At 40.3% G+C, this 18,406-nt stretch overlaps 1 protein-coding gene across 9 annotated transcripts in view; it reads left to right on the forward strand.

Annotated features, from left to right (window-relative positions):
- The first annotated feature begins 312 nt into the window (after nt 1–312).
- acoxl (acyl-CoA oxidase-like) overlaps nt 313–18,406 on the forward strand; it is a 128,785-nt gene continuing 110,691 nt past the window's right edge. The window contains exons 1-3 of one of the 9 annotated variants that reach the window (XM_059025377.1): nt 313–806; nt 1,558–1,654; nt 4,481–4,568. Coding sequence is in view for 2 of the 9 variants with exons in the window: in XM_034017123.2 (XP_033873014.2) it covers nt 1,580–1,654 (75 nt within the window). In the remaining 7 variants the exon portion in view is untranslated. The remainder of the gene's footprint in view (nt 807–1,557; nt 1,655–4,480; nt 4,569–18,406) is intronic. The other 8 variants (XM_059025373.1, XM_059025375.1, XM_059025374.1 and 5 more) reach the window with 8 other exon arrangements.

Here is an 18,406-nt window from a genome sequence, read left to right on the forward strand (position 1 = left end):
ATATCATACACCTGCTTTATTTGTTGACCCTGGCCCAGTTATCTTTATATGGCAATGCAGCTGTGCCTCAAAAATGGTATCACAACCTTCATTCGCTGCTAACCCATTCATTACATTATAGTATCAGTGTGGTGCTGTATATGTGTGTTTTTTTTCAGGTGTTTATTATGCCCATTTGGTCACTGCACAAAGTCTAGTTAAAGCTAAGTCTGGCATACGTTATTTTTGAGTGAAACAACTGCAAACTGCCATTGCAACACAATTTTGCATCAGACAGTACAGCTGCAGTTTGACAGTTTCAGTCTGCCTAAGTATGAGTTGGAGGCGTGGCAGTGAAATAGACAAATTTAACGTTCTCAATTCCATATTTTACTTTCTTAAAAATTAACATAATTATACCCGATGGACATAATTACAACTTTTTGTAGCGTTTAGTTTTTCTGTGTGATATACACTGACATGATCGACCCTTCCTCGAATTTGCTGCGTGTAAGTGACATCACCGGGACGCGGAAATCCTGTTGTTTCTGTTTGTCTAAACCCCTGAGCCTTGAAACGTGCAAAACAAGGGTACTGCTTACTTATTTCTGGTAGTAGTGTGGCGGTAAAATCGGATCTAAATGCCAGGTATCTTTCCAGATACCTTGTAGGAGATTCTTGGAGCTGTAAAAAACCTTTGAAAACAGATTACTCAGTGTGATCTTTTTCAGGAGAGTAGGTGGGAATATTATATTTATTTATTTATTTAGCGTTTCTTTATCTCACGCTTCAAATAGAAAGTGCTTGTTTCGTAAACTTTTACTTGGGTAAGTAGTGCATCGCGAAGCAAGACTGTATTTTTTTTTCCCCCCAATTATTTGGAGGTTGAAATGTGGTAATAGGCCTGCATGACGTGTTTCATAAAATTAAATTATTAATTATAGATTTAGAGTTAATACATTTGCTTTAACGGAATTATATGATTAAGTATTTAGAAGCCGGGTTTCAAATTAGCCAAAAGAGTGATGCCCCTATATTTACATTTTCAATATATCTGCAGTACATTAACAGTATAAAACGTTCAAGTTTTCATATTTTAAATATTCATATCAGATATGAGCCCAAGTCTTTAACTAGATTGTGTAGTAGACACACAGTGGTGTTATTAATCCAGGATTAAAATTGTACAATAAGATGTATCCATGTGAAAAAGATATTTTTTAAATTTCAGGAGGGGATTGGGGTAAAATTGCTATCAAGGTTAGGACTAGGTTTATGTGTACAGTGGGTGCTGTGGAGAAACCAAAATGTACTAGTAGTATCCTATGTACTAATCCTATGTATTAATCTGGGACTGAAAATAATATTTTAATGACTTGTTTTCAACAACAGTTGATTACTACATTGTTTATGTGTAAATAGAGTATTAAGTATTTGTATGTATGAGTTTTGACTGTTCTGCATTAGATTTCTACCCTAGAAGCTTGTAACACTTAGCTTTAATTGTTTCTTCTTCCTCCTCATTATCTTTTTAATATGAATTTCTTTTCACATGTGGTTATTCCTAACATGTCACAGGTATGATCGATCTTTGGACGAAATGAGAGACCTTACTGCAGAGAAAGTTCATTTTCTACTGAAGTTACCACAAATCCAGCAGCATGTCCAAGACCAGGTACAACAGTATTTGACCATGTCACCATGTTTTACCAGCTGTGTGAAATATTAAAAAGCATCTGCTTTATTTCAAACACCCTTGCTAATAACTCCACAACATGACGTTATTTAAATACAATAGCATACACCCATTTTTAAATGTTAAACACTAGTGTTGGTTTTTTTACAATTTTTTTACAAATGTTTTACAGAACACCCCCAGTGTTAACAAGTAATACATTACTTTACCTCTGCTGTATCCGTGTCCATATCGCAGCAATTTTTCTTTCAACATATTCCCGGTAAATAAACTAGATTTTTTTTTTTTCATCTTTTACTGTAGAACATTCGCCAGAAGAAGGTTTTTTCTTCCAAACATGACAGTGTATCCAGTTCATGCTCCCTTCTACAACACTGCTGGTCCCGTGATTGTAATGAGTGGCACATAGTGGGTACATAGAACCAGCACTATTGCAGGATAACACTGTGATCTTTAGAAGACATTTTCTTTCTTCTGTTGAACCTGAATAAATGTTGAGAAATGTATTGCTCATCTGATTTAAAAAAAAAAAAAATTTAAGGAATATAAAAATATAACTGCGATACATACAACACGGGGCATAGCAAAGTTAACATAATGCTTTTGTTAAACTTTGTAGGGTGTTATATAACACTAGGTCTACAAAAAGCATTAGTACAATATGTACCTGGCAGAAAAATTATATATACATCATCCAATTAAAAATGGCACAAGCCCATTATACCCAAATAGGCTTTTGTTAATTAGATTTAAAAAGATCACACACTGAGCTAAAGTGTCTATTGATTTATACAATACCTGCCCTCACCAGTGACCGCTTAGGCCAAACACATCTAGCTTTTCTTCCTGTTACCGTAAGACCTAGTCACAAACCCTGTGAGTTATTTAAAGCTGCAGTGTCCCACAAACATTGTAAATTAGTTCTTACAATGTTGACCTTGTATTTGTGCTCATGTGCAGTGAAATTATACTTTTATTGGCTTCAACTAATTATCTTTATAACCCAAATCTGATAACCCAAATCTTTTAGTCCACACAGCAATAATGGGTGTTTATGCCACATTGACATGCTTTTTAACTATGACAAGATTTTTTATTTAAAAGGAGTGCTAACCAAGGTTTTTAAAATCCATTAAATGAACTATTTTTAGCAATGGCAATATAATCACTGGTACCTTTCTGTTGCACATAAAGGGAGTAGAATTATAGTTGGTACCAACTGCCCCCCACCCCTGGAGGTAGGCTCTGACCATAACTGCTTGTAACATTAAAGGCATGTGATTAAGAAAGAAATATATTTATAATACAATACCACAATAGCAGGTGAAATATAAACCACTCTCAAGGGCATTTATTAAGCAAGCAGGCATGAGGAGCAGAATTAAACTGGCCGAGCACGGGTGTTACAAAATAAGAATGTCATACAGTTGGGACTTTTATAGAACAGTCAATAAAGTATGCCATCTCTGCTCCCGTTGTCGGAGATAGTCAGGATCTCGTATGCATTGCCCTGGAAAAAGACTAAAAACACTTATGCCCTGTTTCCACCCCCTCGCGCTCCTGGCTACAGCTGCCATGGCAACAAAAGGTGTTTCCACTGCTTGCCCATGCGGTGGAGAGTGGCTATCTGGTTAGGTTTTGTATCTCATACGTGATGTTGCCAAACTAGCTACAAAGGAATCATGCAGCCAGGAGGTGTGTGTAGAGAAAAAAACCGACAGGGAAACCGCTAACATTGTGATTTTCTTTCATATAGGTAAAGCACACATATGACATTATATTCACCGAAAGCAGAGAACTTAGTTAAATGTTCACCTTGCTTCAGCACACAAGACTAAAGTGTGGCTGTTTTTGTTTGGTTCTGCTCCCCTTCTTAACCAGAGCCTATAGTTAAATGTATTTGTTATCACCGATTTCTTATAAAAAACAATACGATTCCACAATCCCCCAGTGACCTTTGATGCACAGCAAGAATTTCCGAGGTTGGCCAGATTTGGAAAAAAGCACTGAAATGCTCTTGAATTCTGCGTGTAGCCGTGGGCAGCTAAAGCCTGTAGCGCCAGGCAGTAGACATGAGTAATACTTGCAGAGTTTCAGCACCACTGACTGGATGCTCATATGGAACAGTGGTAGAGTGCAAGGCACAGTTAACTGGAACAGACTGCCTGCTAGGCCCACCTACCATGGAACACTGTGATATATAACTTGGGTTGATATTATTCAGTACCCTCAAACTGGTGAATTAATGTTATTGAGTATTGAAAAACCTTTACAGGGTGAATATACAGTATTATATATTGTTTTTTGTTTATTTTTTGTTTTATTATTTATTTATTTTTTATACCAGATCCCGTTTTGCAATCTATCTTGCAGTTATTCAAATTCAGACTAACTGAATGGAAATGTTCCAAATTTCACTGTATAGCTGAGCAGATTTACCTGTAGGTTTAAACATACTTTCTTTTCTGTACATTGTACGTGTTATATACTGAATATTGAATTAAAGGTCATGGTGTGTTTATTTCACTCATGAAGATGGCTGCAAAATAACCCTCTCCATCCCTTCAGGACTCGCTTGTAAGTTGGTCTTCCTCATTAGTGTAATGCCTTCAGTACTACAATATCCTCTGCTTATAATTGTTATACCTGCTTTCCTGTCACCTTTTTGTTTTGCTTTTCATTTGACACAGTCTAGTCAGGCTTCACAGACAACCTTTCTTTGTATTTTCTTTAGGTTCCTCAGGTTTCTTTTGATCTTTGGATTTGTGCATAACTTTTAATCTATTTTATTTTATCTTATTACAGGTAGAACATAAAAGGACTTAATTTGTAAAAGCCTAGCGATGGTAGAAGTGATAAGCAAAGCTGATACAAACACTGCAGTGAAGGTGAAGTACGTAGACCTTTTACTGACATTTATTTGGAGCGTTTTTATTGTGAGTGATTATATTGTAACTGGCATAGGGACTGTTCTGGGATATTTTGCTGCACAGTTCAAGTTCACATGTTATCAAGCTTCTTGTACGTTGGTTTTCTCAGCGCTGTCTTAGTCCACCTCAACCAAACCTATCTGTCAGCCACATTTTTGGAAGGTAAATCTATATAATAAATACAATATTCTGTGTTTGGAGAGAGTTGGATACTTTATATTGCTATAGCAAGGCGATCAGTAAGGAATACAATATTATTGTTTCTTTATTTACATTAGTGCAGTATCAGTACAGTTTTTTTTTTAATATTAAAAATAGTTTCGGTACAGTTGCAGACAAAATAACTGGCATCTATACTATAGCTATGGCCAAAAGTGTATCGTCACCCTATAAAATTAACGAATGAAACCTGCTGAATAATGTTACGTTAACATATTGAATTACCGCTTTTTAGTTTTCTGTGTACTAACATGTATCTGTTAAATCTAACATGAAATACTGTACTACTATTAAGGCTTCCAGTAGACACTCGCTATATCATTTTGTGTATCTATTATAATAATAATAATAATAATAATAATAATAATAATAATAATAATAATAATAATCCTGGCTTCTTTTCAAATAAACATGGTTCCTCTTTTTTGTGCTACTCTACGATATGCTATGGTAAATTAAGATTAGGCATTGAACAAACGAATAACAAAAACAATGTTTAAAAAAAAAAAAAACATCTCTGAAGATTTCTACTGTATTTAACTGCTAACTTTAGCCTACCCTAGAAGTTTTCACAGTTGGTTTTGCAGAATTTCTTTTCTTTTCCTTTTTTTAATTTTTTTTTAATTTAATTTTTTTTAATCCCAATTCATGTCCAAATCACTTTTTTAAAAAAATTATTATTATTTGGCATATGGTACCAAAATAATAAATGAAGTCAAAACAAACAACAATAAACATGGTGATTGGTTATGCACGTTATTTCTTTATTATTATTATTTTATTTTTTAAGTACAGGTTTTATAAACGTCTACTACCTGTTTTTAAGGTAAGGCAAATAGGCTAACGATAGAACAATGTAAATTAACAACAGTTTACTCAACAGATAATGTTGAGATCATTGAGAGAACACATTTTTGTAACAAGTTGTGATAGAACTAACAAAGAGTGCGGTCAAAAATAATGAAGTCGCCATTACAGATTACAGAGGTGCGCAAAAAATAGCTTCCATCCAAATAGGCTACTATATATTTTTAAATTGAGGTAGCCCATTTAGAGGGGAGGCACATATTATCAGATGTAATAGAGAAATTGCACCTGCCCTTCAGAAGGGCTACTTCAGGGGAGGCTCAATTTGTCTGATAATTTGAGATATGGGAAACTGGTAGTAGGGGGAGTGTGACGGGGGACTGCCCTGTCTTTATGATCATGGTTGGGACTGGCAGGGAGGGGGTTAAAATTCCTCCCTGCCAGAAAAACATGTGAGAATGTGGCTGGAGCCCTAATTGAATAAGCAGCAATTATTGATTAATTGGGCTCCAGCCACAGGGAATAAAAGCCAGGGGAGAGGCCCTGGCTGGGGGAGAGAGTTGTAGAGGGAGAGTTCTGGAAAGAGAAGGAGTGTTTTGTTTGTGCTGTGTTTTCTGTTCCAGTGAAGGCAACGCCCAGCCTGGAAACTTTATTTTGTAAGTTTTTGTTTTGTGTTTGTATTTTGTGTTTTTGAAACCTTTTTGTTTGGCCCTCGTGCCTATTTATTTGATTATTTTTGTTTATTAAAAACTTTATTTTTGAACTTCAAACTGTCTCTGAGTCTCAAACCTCGGTCAATCCTGTCACAGGGAGTTACACCTGGAACTGAATGTTATGGTGATTGAGGTAATCGGCGACAATCAACTCAATGTTCCTGGTAATTGTACGGTAGCTCATCCTCCCCTCTGGTGGCAGATTGCCAGCAACAAGCTGCTCCATTTTCAGTTCATTGAGGGCTTGTTCCTTTTTTATTCCCTCAATGAGCGTCCAAATGGAGGGGTGTCAGGATCCCAGAAGTTCCCCGAAAGCGCAGTGCCATCCTTCCACCGAATTGTTTGTGGGTGGTAGGTGCTGCTCCACCGCATCGTAACAGTTCCACATATCTGAAATACAGAATTATATCTGAGGCTATGTGTACAACTAAAATGTAGATAGCCACCGGAAATAACATTAATAATATGAAAATATAATATGAAAATGTGTTTAAATTATGCATTCTATTTAAAGTTTAGTGCAAACGTATGTTTATCGTCTGTGGGGGGAGGGTGGTTATTGTTAAAAAAGAACATGAATGGAAAGGAAATCAATATCAAAGGTAGATCCTGTCCTGCTGTTTTTATTATTATTTCTGTATTTATTTATTTAGCAGCACCGTCGTATGGTGGTGAAGCTGTTAGGGAAATGCTTTATTTAAACTTTTTCCAGCATGTTCTGTATTAGGGTGGCTTGTTAAGGCCATTGAGAGAGGGGAGAAAAAAAAGGTCTCCTATCTCGTGATCACGAGTTAAGTTATCTCAGGATCTCGAAGTTTCCTGAGGTAATTTATCACCATATATTTTATATTAAAAAGTTACTAACAGGGTGCATGTTTTGTGTTTTACTGTTTTACTTATTTTTATGTTGATGTAACACAGTGGTGGTCTTGCATTTGTATGTCTGCTATCCCCTGTTGTAATTAGGAGTTGTTTTGTTTTGTTCTTTCCTGAAGCCAGGATTATTATTATTATTATTATTATTATTATTATTATTATTATTATTATTATTTATGTATTTTTTTAAAGTTTTATTTTCCAACGAGCAGATATTAGTGTGACACAGAAACTATTTTTGTTAGAGAGGGAACCAGAAAGTCGTTTCACTTTGTTTTGACTTTATTTATTTATTATGGTACTGTATGCCAAAAAAAAAAGTGCTTTGAACATGAATTGCTTCTGAAGTGTCCTTTAGTGAAACTCTGCCTGAAAAATACATCTTTACTGAAGAAGAGCAACTTGTTAAGGTAATGTGTAAAAAATAAATAAAAAAAAATAACAATAACTTGAAACAAACCATGCAGCTACTTCACAATAACTTAAGACCCTGAATGCATCTCGGGCAGGCAGCAAGTATAACTACAAAGTTGTGTGCAGTGATGCACTGTAATGGGGCTCGCGGTGGTGGTCTGTCGCTGTAAAGGTATCCCACGGTAAGAGGTCCCGCGGTGATGGGGTTGCACTGTACTGGATGACGAGGTGATGGGGTTGCACTGTACTGGATGACGAGGTGATCGGGTTGCGCTGTACTAGGTCACATGGTGGTGGGGTTGTGCTGTACTGGGTCACGCGGTGGTGGGGTTGCGCTGTACTGGGTCACGCGGTGATGGGGTTGCGCTGTACTGGGTCACGCGGTGATGGGGTTGCGCTGTACTGGGTCACGCGGTGGTGGGGATGCGCTGTACTGGGTCACGCGGTGGTGGGGTTGCGCTGTACTGGGTCACGCGGTGGTGGGGTTGCGCTGTACTGGGTCACGCGGTGGTGGGGTTGCGCTGTACTGGGTCACGCGGTGGTGGGGTTGCGCTGTACTGGGTCACGCGGTGGTGGGGATGCGCTGTACTGGGTCACGCGGTGGTGGGGTTGCGCTGTACTGGGTCACGCGGTGGTGGGGTTGCGCTGTACTGGGTCACGCGGTGGTGGGGTTGCGCTGTACTGGGTCACGCGGTGGTGGGGTTGCGCTGTACTGGGTCACGCGGTGGTGGGGATGCGCTGTACTGGGTCACGCGGTGGTGGGGTTGCGCTGTACTGGGTCACGCGGTGGTGGGGTTGCGCTGTACTGGGTCACGCGGTGGTGGGGTTGCGCTGTACTGGGTCACGCGGTGGTGGGGTTGCGCTGTACTGGGTCACGCGGTGGTGGGGTTGCGCTGTACTGGGTCACGCGGTGGTGGGGTTGCGCTGTACTGGGTCACGCGGTGGTGGGGTTGCGCTGTACTGGGTCACGCGGTGCTTGACATGCGGTGGTGGGTTTGTGGTAATAGGAGTGCTGTAATGTCCTGTAACCATAATTTTGTAGTTTCTTTGATTACATAATGTTAAATAAAATATATATATATATATATATATATACACCTAGGTTTCAGGTCTGCCAGCGGAGATCCCGGAGGCCACCCAGGTGCTGTCCTTTCTGCCACCAGCTATCCATTGCAACCTGCACAGCAGCAGCACCCCCTCCCCTGATGTCGGGGGTTGGGTTGGGGTCCCATTCCCAGAGTGTACGCTGAACACTGCTCCAGGTGTACATAGTTAGAGTGGACTGCAAGGGAGGGAAGTAAACCAAAAGTCCACCTCATTTCGGGGTAGCATGTCAACACACTCGGGATGAGTGTATTTTATGGGGGGGAGGGCAGTGTAGCAAGCTAGGTACAATGAGGCAGTTTAAGGGTTAAGTTAGGGGTCTGGGATAAGGGAGGAGCAGATGTGACAGGGGTGGGGGAGAGACTTATAAAAGAATGTTTGTTTTATATGATGAAGGTGCTTTTGTGCATGATTTGTAAACCGTGAACCTGGTGAAAATAACTAATTTTGTTGTACTTTCTTTTCCAAAGGCTAGAATAACCATTTCGTCCCTTGAGTGATATGTATTTCCCACATATCTTCAAATGCACCGTTCAAAGTATCCATTTTTCAATAGTCACCAATTATTTGTATTTTGAGCCAATCCCCAATTTGGTTATGCCCAATTGTTGCATTTTAGTGAACTGTACAATCTCGGGACAGATCACATCAATTTTAATATTGTATTATGCTTTATTGTAAAGTCTGGTGTTGCTTTGAGGCGAATACCCTGGAAAAGCTGTATCAATTCTAACATAACACTGACATGGTTGACTCGCATGGGAGTAAAGACACAGGATGCCTGAGTTTATAATTTTACAGAAAGTTCCGATGTCCTGTAAAAAATGTTTTAGCACCTCCTGAGAATTATCTGGTATAAAAAGAAATGGACGGTCTAAATTTCACCGATGTCGGTACAAATTCCGAAACCACCTGTTAATGTTTTTTAGTCCTGTGCGAATCGGGCTTTAGTTCATTTTTAACCGTTGTTAAAATTATATAATGCTGTCCGGCACTTTTTTGGGGGGACTGGAGCACTGCTTACAGCATGACGTTTTTGAAGCAAAAAGTAAGCCTTTGTCAGGAGTGATTTCAACCAGGCACAAATACAAATTATAACCAAAAATGTTGTTTTTTATTATTGTAACACAGCAGGGAGGGGGTTAAAATCCTCCCTGCATAAAACATGTGCGCCTGCACATTTTAAGTTTAATTGTTTTGTTTTATTGTTTAATTATATTTGTTGATTGTTTTATTGTTAATTATCCCCTGCACCTGGTAGTAATTGTAAATTAGGACCAGGTGCAGGGTATTTAAGAGGTGCAGTCAGTATGCACAGGGCTGCTGAGTAAAAGGAGACGGAAGGTGTGCTCTGTTTCCAAGCAGTCAATATAAAAGTGCGTGCTGTGTAAACCTGTGTGATTTTGTTTGAATCTGTTGTTTTGTGTTACAGGTAAACGACTTAGCTGTCCTGTTTTATAGTTTAGGTTCCTGCTCTGTGTTTTAGTTATTGCTCGAATAGAGCTAGGTGTTTGTTTATTAAAAATCGCGCATCAGCGATTTAAACTCCATTTCCGTGACCTGGGTCTTGCTTACTGGGGCAAACGAACGATCGTGAGTGATAGCTTGTTTACATAATATATACATTTATTTTTAGCTGAAAACACATTTTAGTGAATATTCAAATACAGCCTTTGTGAAAGAATGAAAAAAAAAACATATTTGAACAGTGCGATCGGTTTCCTGAAGATAAAAATGAATTAAACATGAATTTACTATACACTGAGATAGATCAGATGACAAAGCTTTGTTTTTGTTTGAAAAATAACTAATGGCGTTTTGGTTTTTTTAATCTTCATTGAATTTCCAACTAACCCTCCCTTTAAATGAAGAAATTCACTGCGGCAAAGTGGCTGTAGTGCGCAGGTGTAGCAGGTGTGATGTGGTGCACAAGTAATGACAAACAAGTGATTGCAACTTCCAAACAATGTTGTATTTGGGGGTTTGTAATCCAGGTCGTTTGTGACCATAAACAATAATCCCAGGCAATACACAGCAATGTGTATTGCACTGTTTAAACTACGGGTTACAGACCCGAAATAATATACACAGTATTAAATGCATACAAGACACACACACAATCATAAGTCCACGGTGAGTGCTAACGTGCAAGTGGTGTAATTACAATTTATCCGTGAACAATGCTGAAGTGTTGTCCGGGTTTGTGCTGGCCTTAAGCGACAGCTCCGGATCGTGTTAGCCATATAATAAATAACAAACAGTACAATTAGACTCGACAAAACAAACAAACACTAAACACTCACAGTTATTTAACTTTCGTCCTTCAGCATTACTCTCTTAACCATAAACAGATGGCCGACTTTCACCTAACCCTTGGAATGAATTGTCCGACCATCCAGTCCGTGGCACTCTGTTCCCTTTATGCCGTGCTCTCACAGGTCGGGAGGGAGATTTATAACCAAGATTCATTCTTTCTCTGTCACATTCACACATTCGCATTATAGGTGATAACTACTTTTTTCACGGTCTACCAATTTCCTGTGACACCGTCACCCTGCATACAGTGCAGTGTCGGTCATAAGTTTGAGAATACTATCAAAGGGTTATTTAACTGCCTAGATTGTGAAGGAATCCAAAACATTCTAAAATATATGTAGCAATTTAGACCGTTCCCATGACAACGACAGGAATTTAAGCAGTGTTTGCCTTCATCTACGTGTGTTTTAATATTTTACTTCATCTCCCATTCAGAATTATGAACATATTTTTCGTTTGCATTTTTCTGCCTTACTACTGCTTGCAACTGTTTTGGTCAGGAGTTGAGCACCAGACACAATATGAATCAGTAAATAAATATGTATAACTTGTCATGTTGCACGTGCATTAACATATGAAATGAACTGAATAAATGTGTATGTTAATAAACTATAATAATAAAGTAACAAACAAACTAACGTTAATAAACTAACTGTCAAACTAAATTAACACAGAACCTCTACACAAGTTAAAAAATGCAGCAACAATATATATGACATGCACATTATTTAATAGAATGGTGAAGCAACTCACCAGAACGGGAAACATCAAATTGTTACTTGTGACTGATTCAGGTTTTTTTCAAGAGATTTCCAACTTTTTGTAGCAAGAGAAACAGCGGCGCATTTCGCTGTTTTGGTTACATGCCACTCATAGAAATACAAAACAATTCAATGATATGATGGCGGTTCTGGAAAGATTTAATAAACCAATCGGTGTCCCTCAAGACACTCTCATGATGACAAGTCGCTTTTGAAAAGACTGAATAAACCATTTTAATTTCAGTTTGATGATTGTGTTATCAGGCTACAAAACAGTATTGTATCCATTGTGAACGAATCTCTATAGATGTCAAGAATGTGTTCTTTTAAGCGAAGTTCCTGTTCCTTTAGTCGGAGCATTTACAATGGGAAAAATCAATTTCACCCAAAGTGTGTTTCCTTAGGTGAAGTGTTCTCTTAGGAGGTGTTCCACAGAGACTACTGTACTTGTACAGTCAGAAGATGCTGACTGCTTAGCAAAAAAAAAACTTCCGATTGACAACTGTTTCGCCATATTGTCAAAGACACTGGTCTGGCTCCAGAAATGTCTAAAATTAAATATCCTTCTTAATATTGCTGTGTAAGCCAAATATGAGGCTTATTGCTGCCACCTACAGGACTGGAGTGTACCTTAATCAAGGCTGTTATATTCCAGAACATTTTTTTTTTTTTAAACAAGCAAGTATTTTATGATAATTTTGGTGCAGTGTAGTAGATTACCACGAATACACTTTCCCATTCTGTGCGTCCCATGAATGCAAGACAAAATATTTTTCCGTCCAATGGATTTATTTTGTGTCTGCTACAGCTTTAGCAAAACTTCCAGAGCCACCTTCTACAACATATATAATGTTTTTCCTGTGTGCTTGAAACAGATAGTATAGATCCTTCTTTCTTTACAGTCTGAAAATTGAAAAAAAAATTACTTACTTAAGCGGTGCCGCTATTGTCTGTCATTGTACATATTATTACAATTCTCAATTATAGCCCCTGTCCAAACCACACTCTTTAGTTGCCATCTAGGCACATTATCAAGTTACATTTTCAAAGAATCACATGGCCAAGGATAAAATATAGATTATGAAATATATCCATTGGCAATGTACATGACCATGTTTAGTTTATACTCCACCAGGTGATTGTGGGTTCCCTTTCAAGTAGGGAATATTAATCATTACAAAATGGGTGTTCCCCATTAAGACACCCGAATCTGAAAACTTATACCAAAGACACTCATCACAGGAGGGTGACGTAGTGCTGCCCCGCCCCCGTGAGCATAAACTCAGTACTCACCCTGACAGTATCGCCATTTTCCTTTTCAGTCTAACCTAATTAACACCAGAGGGTTGATAAGTATAACCACCTGTATATTTTCGCTCTCTTTTTTAGCATTTGCTTAAGAAGTGCAGAATTATTGCCGTCCTTCCCGGGATCTTAGCGCACCAAGTTGCCGACTTGTTCAGCTGAATTTTATAGTTTAAAATATTATTGTTATAATATTATTGTTAATAATTGTTCACCTATTAATTTTACAGTATTGTTTACTGTGTGTTTCGCTTTGCGTTGGCTATCGGTTGTATGATATACTATGTTTCATTTTTCTTACAGGAAGGCAAGTATTGAAACCCGAGCAGCTACTATGGGCTTGCCTACTCTAGCAGCTCGTTGTTCTTTTAGTGCAGCTATCCAGCAGCACTATTACAAAGGCTTGTTTGCAAGCAGACTATTTCTTGTCTCACGTTCTGCTGACCAGAAATTAGCCAGTGGCTTTGTGCAGGTGGGCATCCCTGCTACTCACCACAAACAGTAACTGCGACCTGTTGCCCCCGATCCTAAGGGGCAGAGGTTACTGTTTCAGTGCAGGCTACTGCTAGTCTTGTGTTTGTTCTGACTAGTAGTTTAGCTAGTGGCTGACTTGCAGGTGGACATCCCTGCTAATGTGTCACTAGCAATAACTGTGATTATCACCGAGGTTACTGCTTCGGTACCGTGTGTTGGTACCGAGAGCACCAAGACAGTACTGAGGCCCCGTGTCGGTTCCGAGCACATAAAGTATCAGTACTCCACGGTGTGGTCTGTATGCTGTTTGTTTTGAACACAGTACTGTTACCATGTCTGGGTTCCATACATGTGTCTCTTGCAAGGCTAAACTGCCTGCAAGTGACGGACACGATAAATACACTGTCTGTCTGGGTCACGAGTATGCGCATAGGGCCTTGACTGATGTCAGTTTTTGTGATTTGTGTGCTCCCTTCTCCAAGCGTATGCTGGAGAATCAGGTAGCGTGTTACTCAAGGGAGTGAACTTCCACCCTGCACGGCGTTCAGCATCACCAATGAGTGAGGCTGGACCCTCCTCCCGAGGCTCTGTGCCAAGGGGGGAGGGGTGGGGGGGAGCAGCACTAGAAAGTTCCTCGTCGTCTTCCTCTTCCAAATCCCCTTCATCTTCCCCTCCTCCAAAACGGAGAAGGAAGAAAAGCTGCCACACGCATTCGGCAGATGGGACAGACAGATAAAATCTGGGAGGTTGTGTCAAGCCAGCAGGCGATTCTAACTGAGCGCTCAGTCCCACCAGTAATACCAGATCCTCCAGCACCCACTCCCCCTGCACATTTCCAGGCAGTGGCTTGTGGGCTAGAGAGCGATATACTGTCTATCGCCTCCAAGGAGGCTGACCATCAAGACATGGAGCTCCCTTCGGATGATGGTGAATCGGACATTCTGATTACACGGCTCCTGCCGTCATCAGAGCTTATGCCATTAATGCAACGAGCTACTGCGGCTTTACAGGTCCCTTGGCCTGAAACAAGGGACGAGAGGCGCTCCATTTATGACGAGCAGCCCTCTATCACTCTTGCTGTACCTCCGGTTCATCCAGATTTTCTGTTTGAGCTACAGTCCACTTGCACTCACCCAGCTACGGCCGCGACGTCTTAGCTGGGTTTTACCAACTTTCCACCAGTAGAGGCCCCCATTGCTGCACTTGTTCAGCCTACCAACCTGTCCTTGCTAGCCAAGGACGCAGTGTGACCAAATAAGCAGTGCAGAGTGACGGAAGTCATTTTAAAGAAAGCCTATGCAGCTAGTCAATTTACTGCACGCCTGGGAAGCTACAATAACATCCTTGTAGCTTACCAGGCACAACTTATTGGGTCCCTCTCTGAGAACCATAGGCCCTCATCTCAGCAACTGGACGAGCTGTGCCTGATTTCTAGAAACCTGTATGGCGGTGCAAGCTTAGTGGACAAGCGATAGGCAGAAATCTGGCAGCATTGGTGGCTGCTCGCAGGCAGCTCTGGCTCTTCCAAGCATGCATGCTTGACAGAGACATGACGGCACTGGTGGACACTCCAGTCACTCCAGGCCACACATTTGGCCCGGCGGTAGATGAGATGCTTCAGCAATCTCAGCGCGCAAGGGAGTCCATCAAGGAATTGGTGTGCCTTCTCCCTAAGAGACCCCCTCCACCATGGAAGCCTGTAGCTCAATGCATCCTAAGCCCCAGATTCAGAGGAAACCGGTACAACAGGGTGCTCCCACCTCAGGTGGTACCACCAGGAGGCAGCCCGCAACCGCGTTCCGTGGAGACAAGCGTGCTTTCAAGCGCCCTGTGCCTAGACAACAGGCGCAGGCTGAGACTCAGGCGAAGCAGCAGCCCTAGGATATTGCTGCCACAAGCCCAGGGCTCCTTCTCCAGAAGCCACTTGGACTACTGGGAACAGTGCATCACAGATCCCTGGGTGCTCAATACTGTGCAAACTGGGTACTCTCTCCAGTTCCAACATGGCCCCCCTCCTTTCTGGGGCGTGCCAATAACAACTTTCACGGACCCGCAAGCCGCCGCTCAGGAGGTAGCAGGGTCATTTGCATAGTAGACACCCCAACGTCCCCGAATGGAATGTGTGGCAGCCCCTGTGGGAGGGTCGCCACATCAGTATTCTAGAACTACAGGCAGTGTGTCTGTCCTTGCAGAATTTTTTGGAGCAGGTTCGGGGAGACAAGTGCTTTATTTAGCAGACGCCTTTATCCAAGGCAACTTACAGAGACTAGGGTGTGTGAACTATGCATCAGCTGCAGAGTCACTTACAATTACGTCTCACCCGAAAGACGGAGCACAAGGAGGTTAAGTGACTTGCTCAGGGTCACACAGCGAGTCAGTGGCTGAGGTGGGATTTGAACCGGGGACCTGGTTACAAGCCCCTTTCTTTAACCACTGGACCACACAGCCTCCTGTGTGTGTGGTTGGACAACATGTCGGTGGTGTCCTACATCAACCACCAGAGTGGTTTGAAGTCACCCAGTCTCCACCGTGTGGCCCACAAGCTTCTGCTATGGGCAGCAGTGTGGAGTAGTGGTTAGGGCTCTGGACTCTTGACTGGAGGGTCGTGGGTTCAATCCCAGGTGGGGGACGCTTCTGCTGTACCCTTGAGCAAGGTACTTTACCTAGATTGCTTCAGTAAAAACCCAACTGTATAAATGGGTAATTGTATGTAAAAAATAATGTAATTGTATGTAAAAATAATGTGATATCTTGTAACAATTGAAAGTCGCCCTGGGTAAGGGCGTCTGCTAAGAAATAAATAATAATAATAATAACAAGAGAACCTTCTGTTGTCCATCTGCTGGGAGTGAGCAGTTGGACAAGGTTGTCCTGGAAGAAAACTTGCTTCCTTCTGCTCTGACAATGTTCCCCAACTCTGAGGATTGGTTTTTCCAGCAGGACAATGCTCCATGGCACACAGCCAGGTCAATCAAGGTGTGGATGGAGGACCACCAGATCAAGACCCTGTCATGGCCAGCCCAATCTCCAGACCTGAACCCCATTGAAAACCTCTGGAATGTGATCAAGAGGAAGACGGATGGTCACAAGCCCTCAAACAAAGCCGAGCTGCTTGAATTTTTGCGCCAGGAGTGGCATAAAGTCACCCAACATCAATGTGAAAGACTGGTGGAGAGCATGCCAAGACGCATGAAAGCTGTGCTTGAAAATCAGGGTTATTCCACCAAATATTGATTTCTGAACTCTTCCTAAGTTAAAACATTAGTATTGTGTTGTTTAAAAATGAATATGAACTTATTTTCTTTGCATTATTCGAGGTCTGACAACACTGCATCTTTTTTGTTATTTTGACCAGTTGTCATTTTCTGCAAATAAATGCTCTAAATGACAATATTTTTATTTGGAATTTGGGAGAAATGTTGTCAGTAGTTTATGGAATAAAACAAAAATGTTCATTTTACCCAAACACATACCTATAAATAGTAAAACCAGAGAAACTGATAATTTTGCAGTGGTCTCTTAATTTTTCCCAGAGCTGTATGTATACCAGCTCACCGGTCAATGTATAAAATAACCAAGGAAATGCGGTAAATCTATACATTTTCCAACTCAGAGGTGAATTTATAAAATAACCAAGGAGGTGTTAGTTAATGCATATAGTTTAAAAAAAACAAACAAAAAAAAAACCTTAGCTGCACAGCTCGCTTCGCTCGTGAATCAGTAATTAGGCTCATGGGTTACCAAACACACCATTGAAATGGTCTGATAAATCTTGATTATGCCCATCACCTCAAACAATAGCTGCTTTATGCATTAACTAACACCTCTTTTACCTGTGAGCTGGTAAATCTATACATTTCCCCAATTAATCTATAGATTGACCGATTTTATACATGACCTGTGACAATAATTATATATGTAATATATATGCAATAAGGGCTGACAGGGTGTCTGTATACGTCGAATATATATACGGATGCCTCGGGGCGTTGTGAGGCACAAGACAAAGTCGAATACCTCCAACCCCTGAGAAGTCAGTATATTCAACGTATGCAGACACCTTGAAGGTCCTTTTTGCATTTTAATCCAGGTCAAACAGTGGATTTGAGAAGAAAAAAAAAACAGAAGTAATTTTTAGGTCAAAATATCCTTACACCAATAAAGGGACCACAAAAGTATTCCCGTTTATGACTTTGAACTATAGTAGCTGAGTAAATTGATTTAATTGAAACATGCAAAAGTAAGTAAATATTTTCTTTTGATGTGTTGAATTGAAAAGATCCACCAGGAGGCAGAGTGCAAGACACTGTTGTTTTCTGCAGAACGGAAATAAAAAAATAAGACCCCTCATATTTCAGTAATTCTTCAAGGTCTATGTCGAGATGGGTGGATAATGTGCCGAAGTGCCTTTGTGTTTTTCTGTAGTGTTTACAAACTGCTAAAAAGAAATGACAAGTTCAGGGTGAGTGTGTATATTGACATATTCCCCAGGTTTTTTTTGTTTTCATTTAGATAACGTTTTTTTCAAACTCGGAGACTAATGTAGCTTGAAAATTGTATATTCTTCTCCTTGAGCATTTCTTACATTTCCATAGAAATCCCTTAGTATTTTATGAAGATGTTCTTAAGATGTGCATTTTCCACAGTTGAGACAATTTTTTTTTTTTATCTTAAATGAAATTTATAATTAAAGTTCGGGAGGAGGGGCATGCACCAATCTCCACGTCACCAGTTGAATCATTCAGTTTACACGTCAGCAATTAACTCCTGCAAGCATTATAAATATCCTCTCCACTTACCCCTTGTATGCTC

Source organism: Acipenser ruthenus, chromosome 6, assembly GCF_902713425.1.
Source record: "Acipenser ruthenus chromosome 6, fAciRut3.2 maternal haplotype, whole genome shotgun sequence".
NCBI classification, from domain to species: domain Eukaryota; kingdom Metazoa; phylum Chordata; class Actinopteri; order Acipenseriformes; family Acipenseridae; genus Acipenser; species Acipenser ruthenus.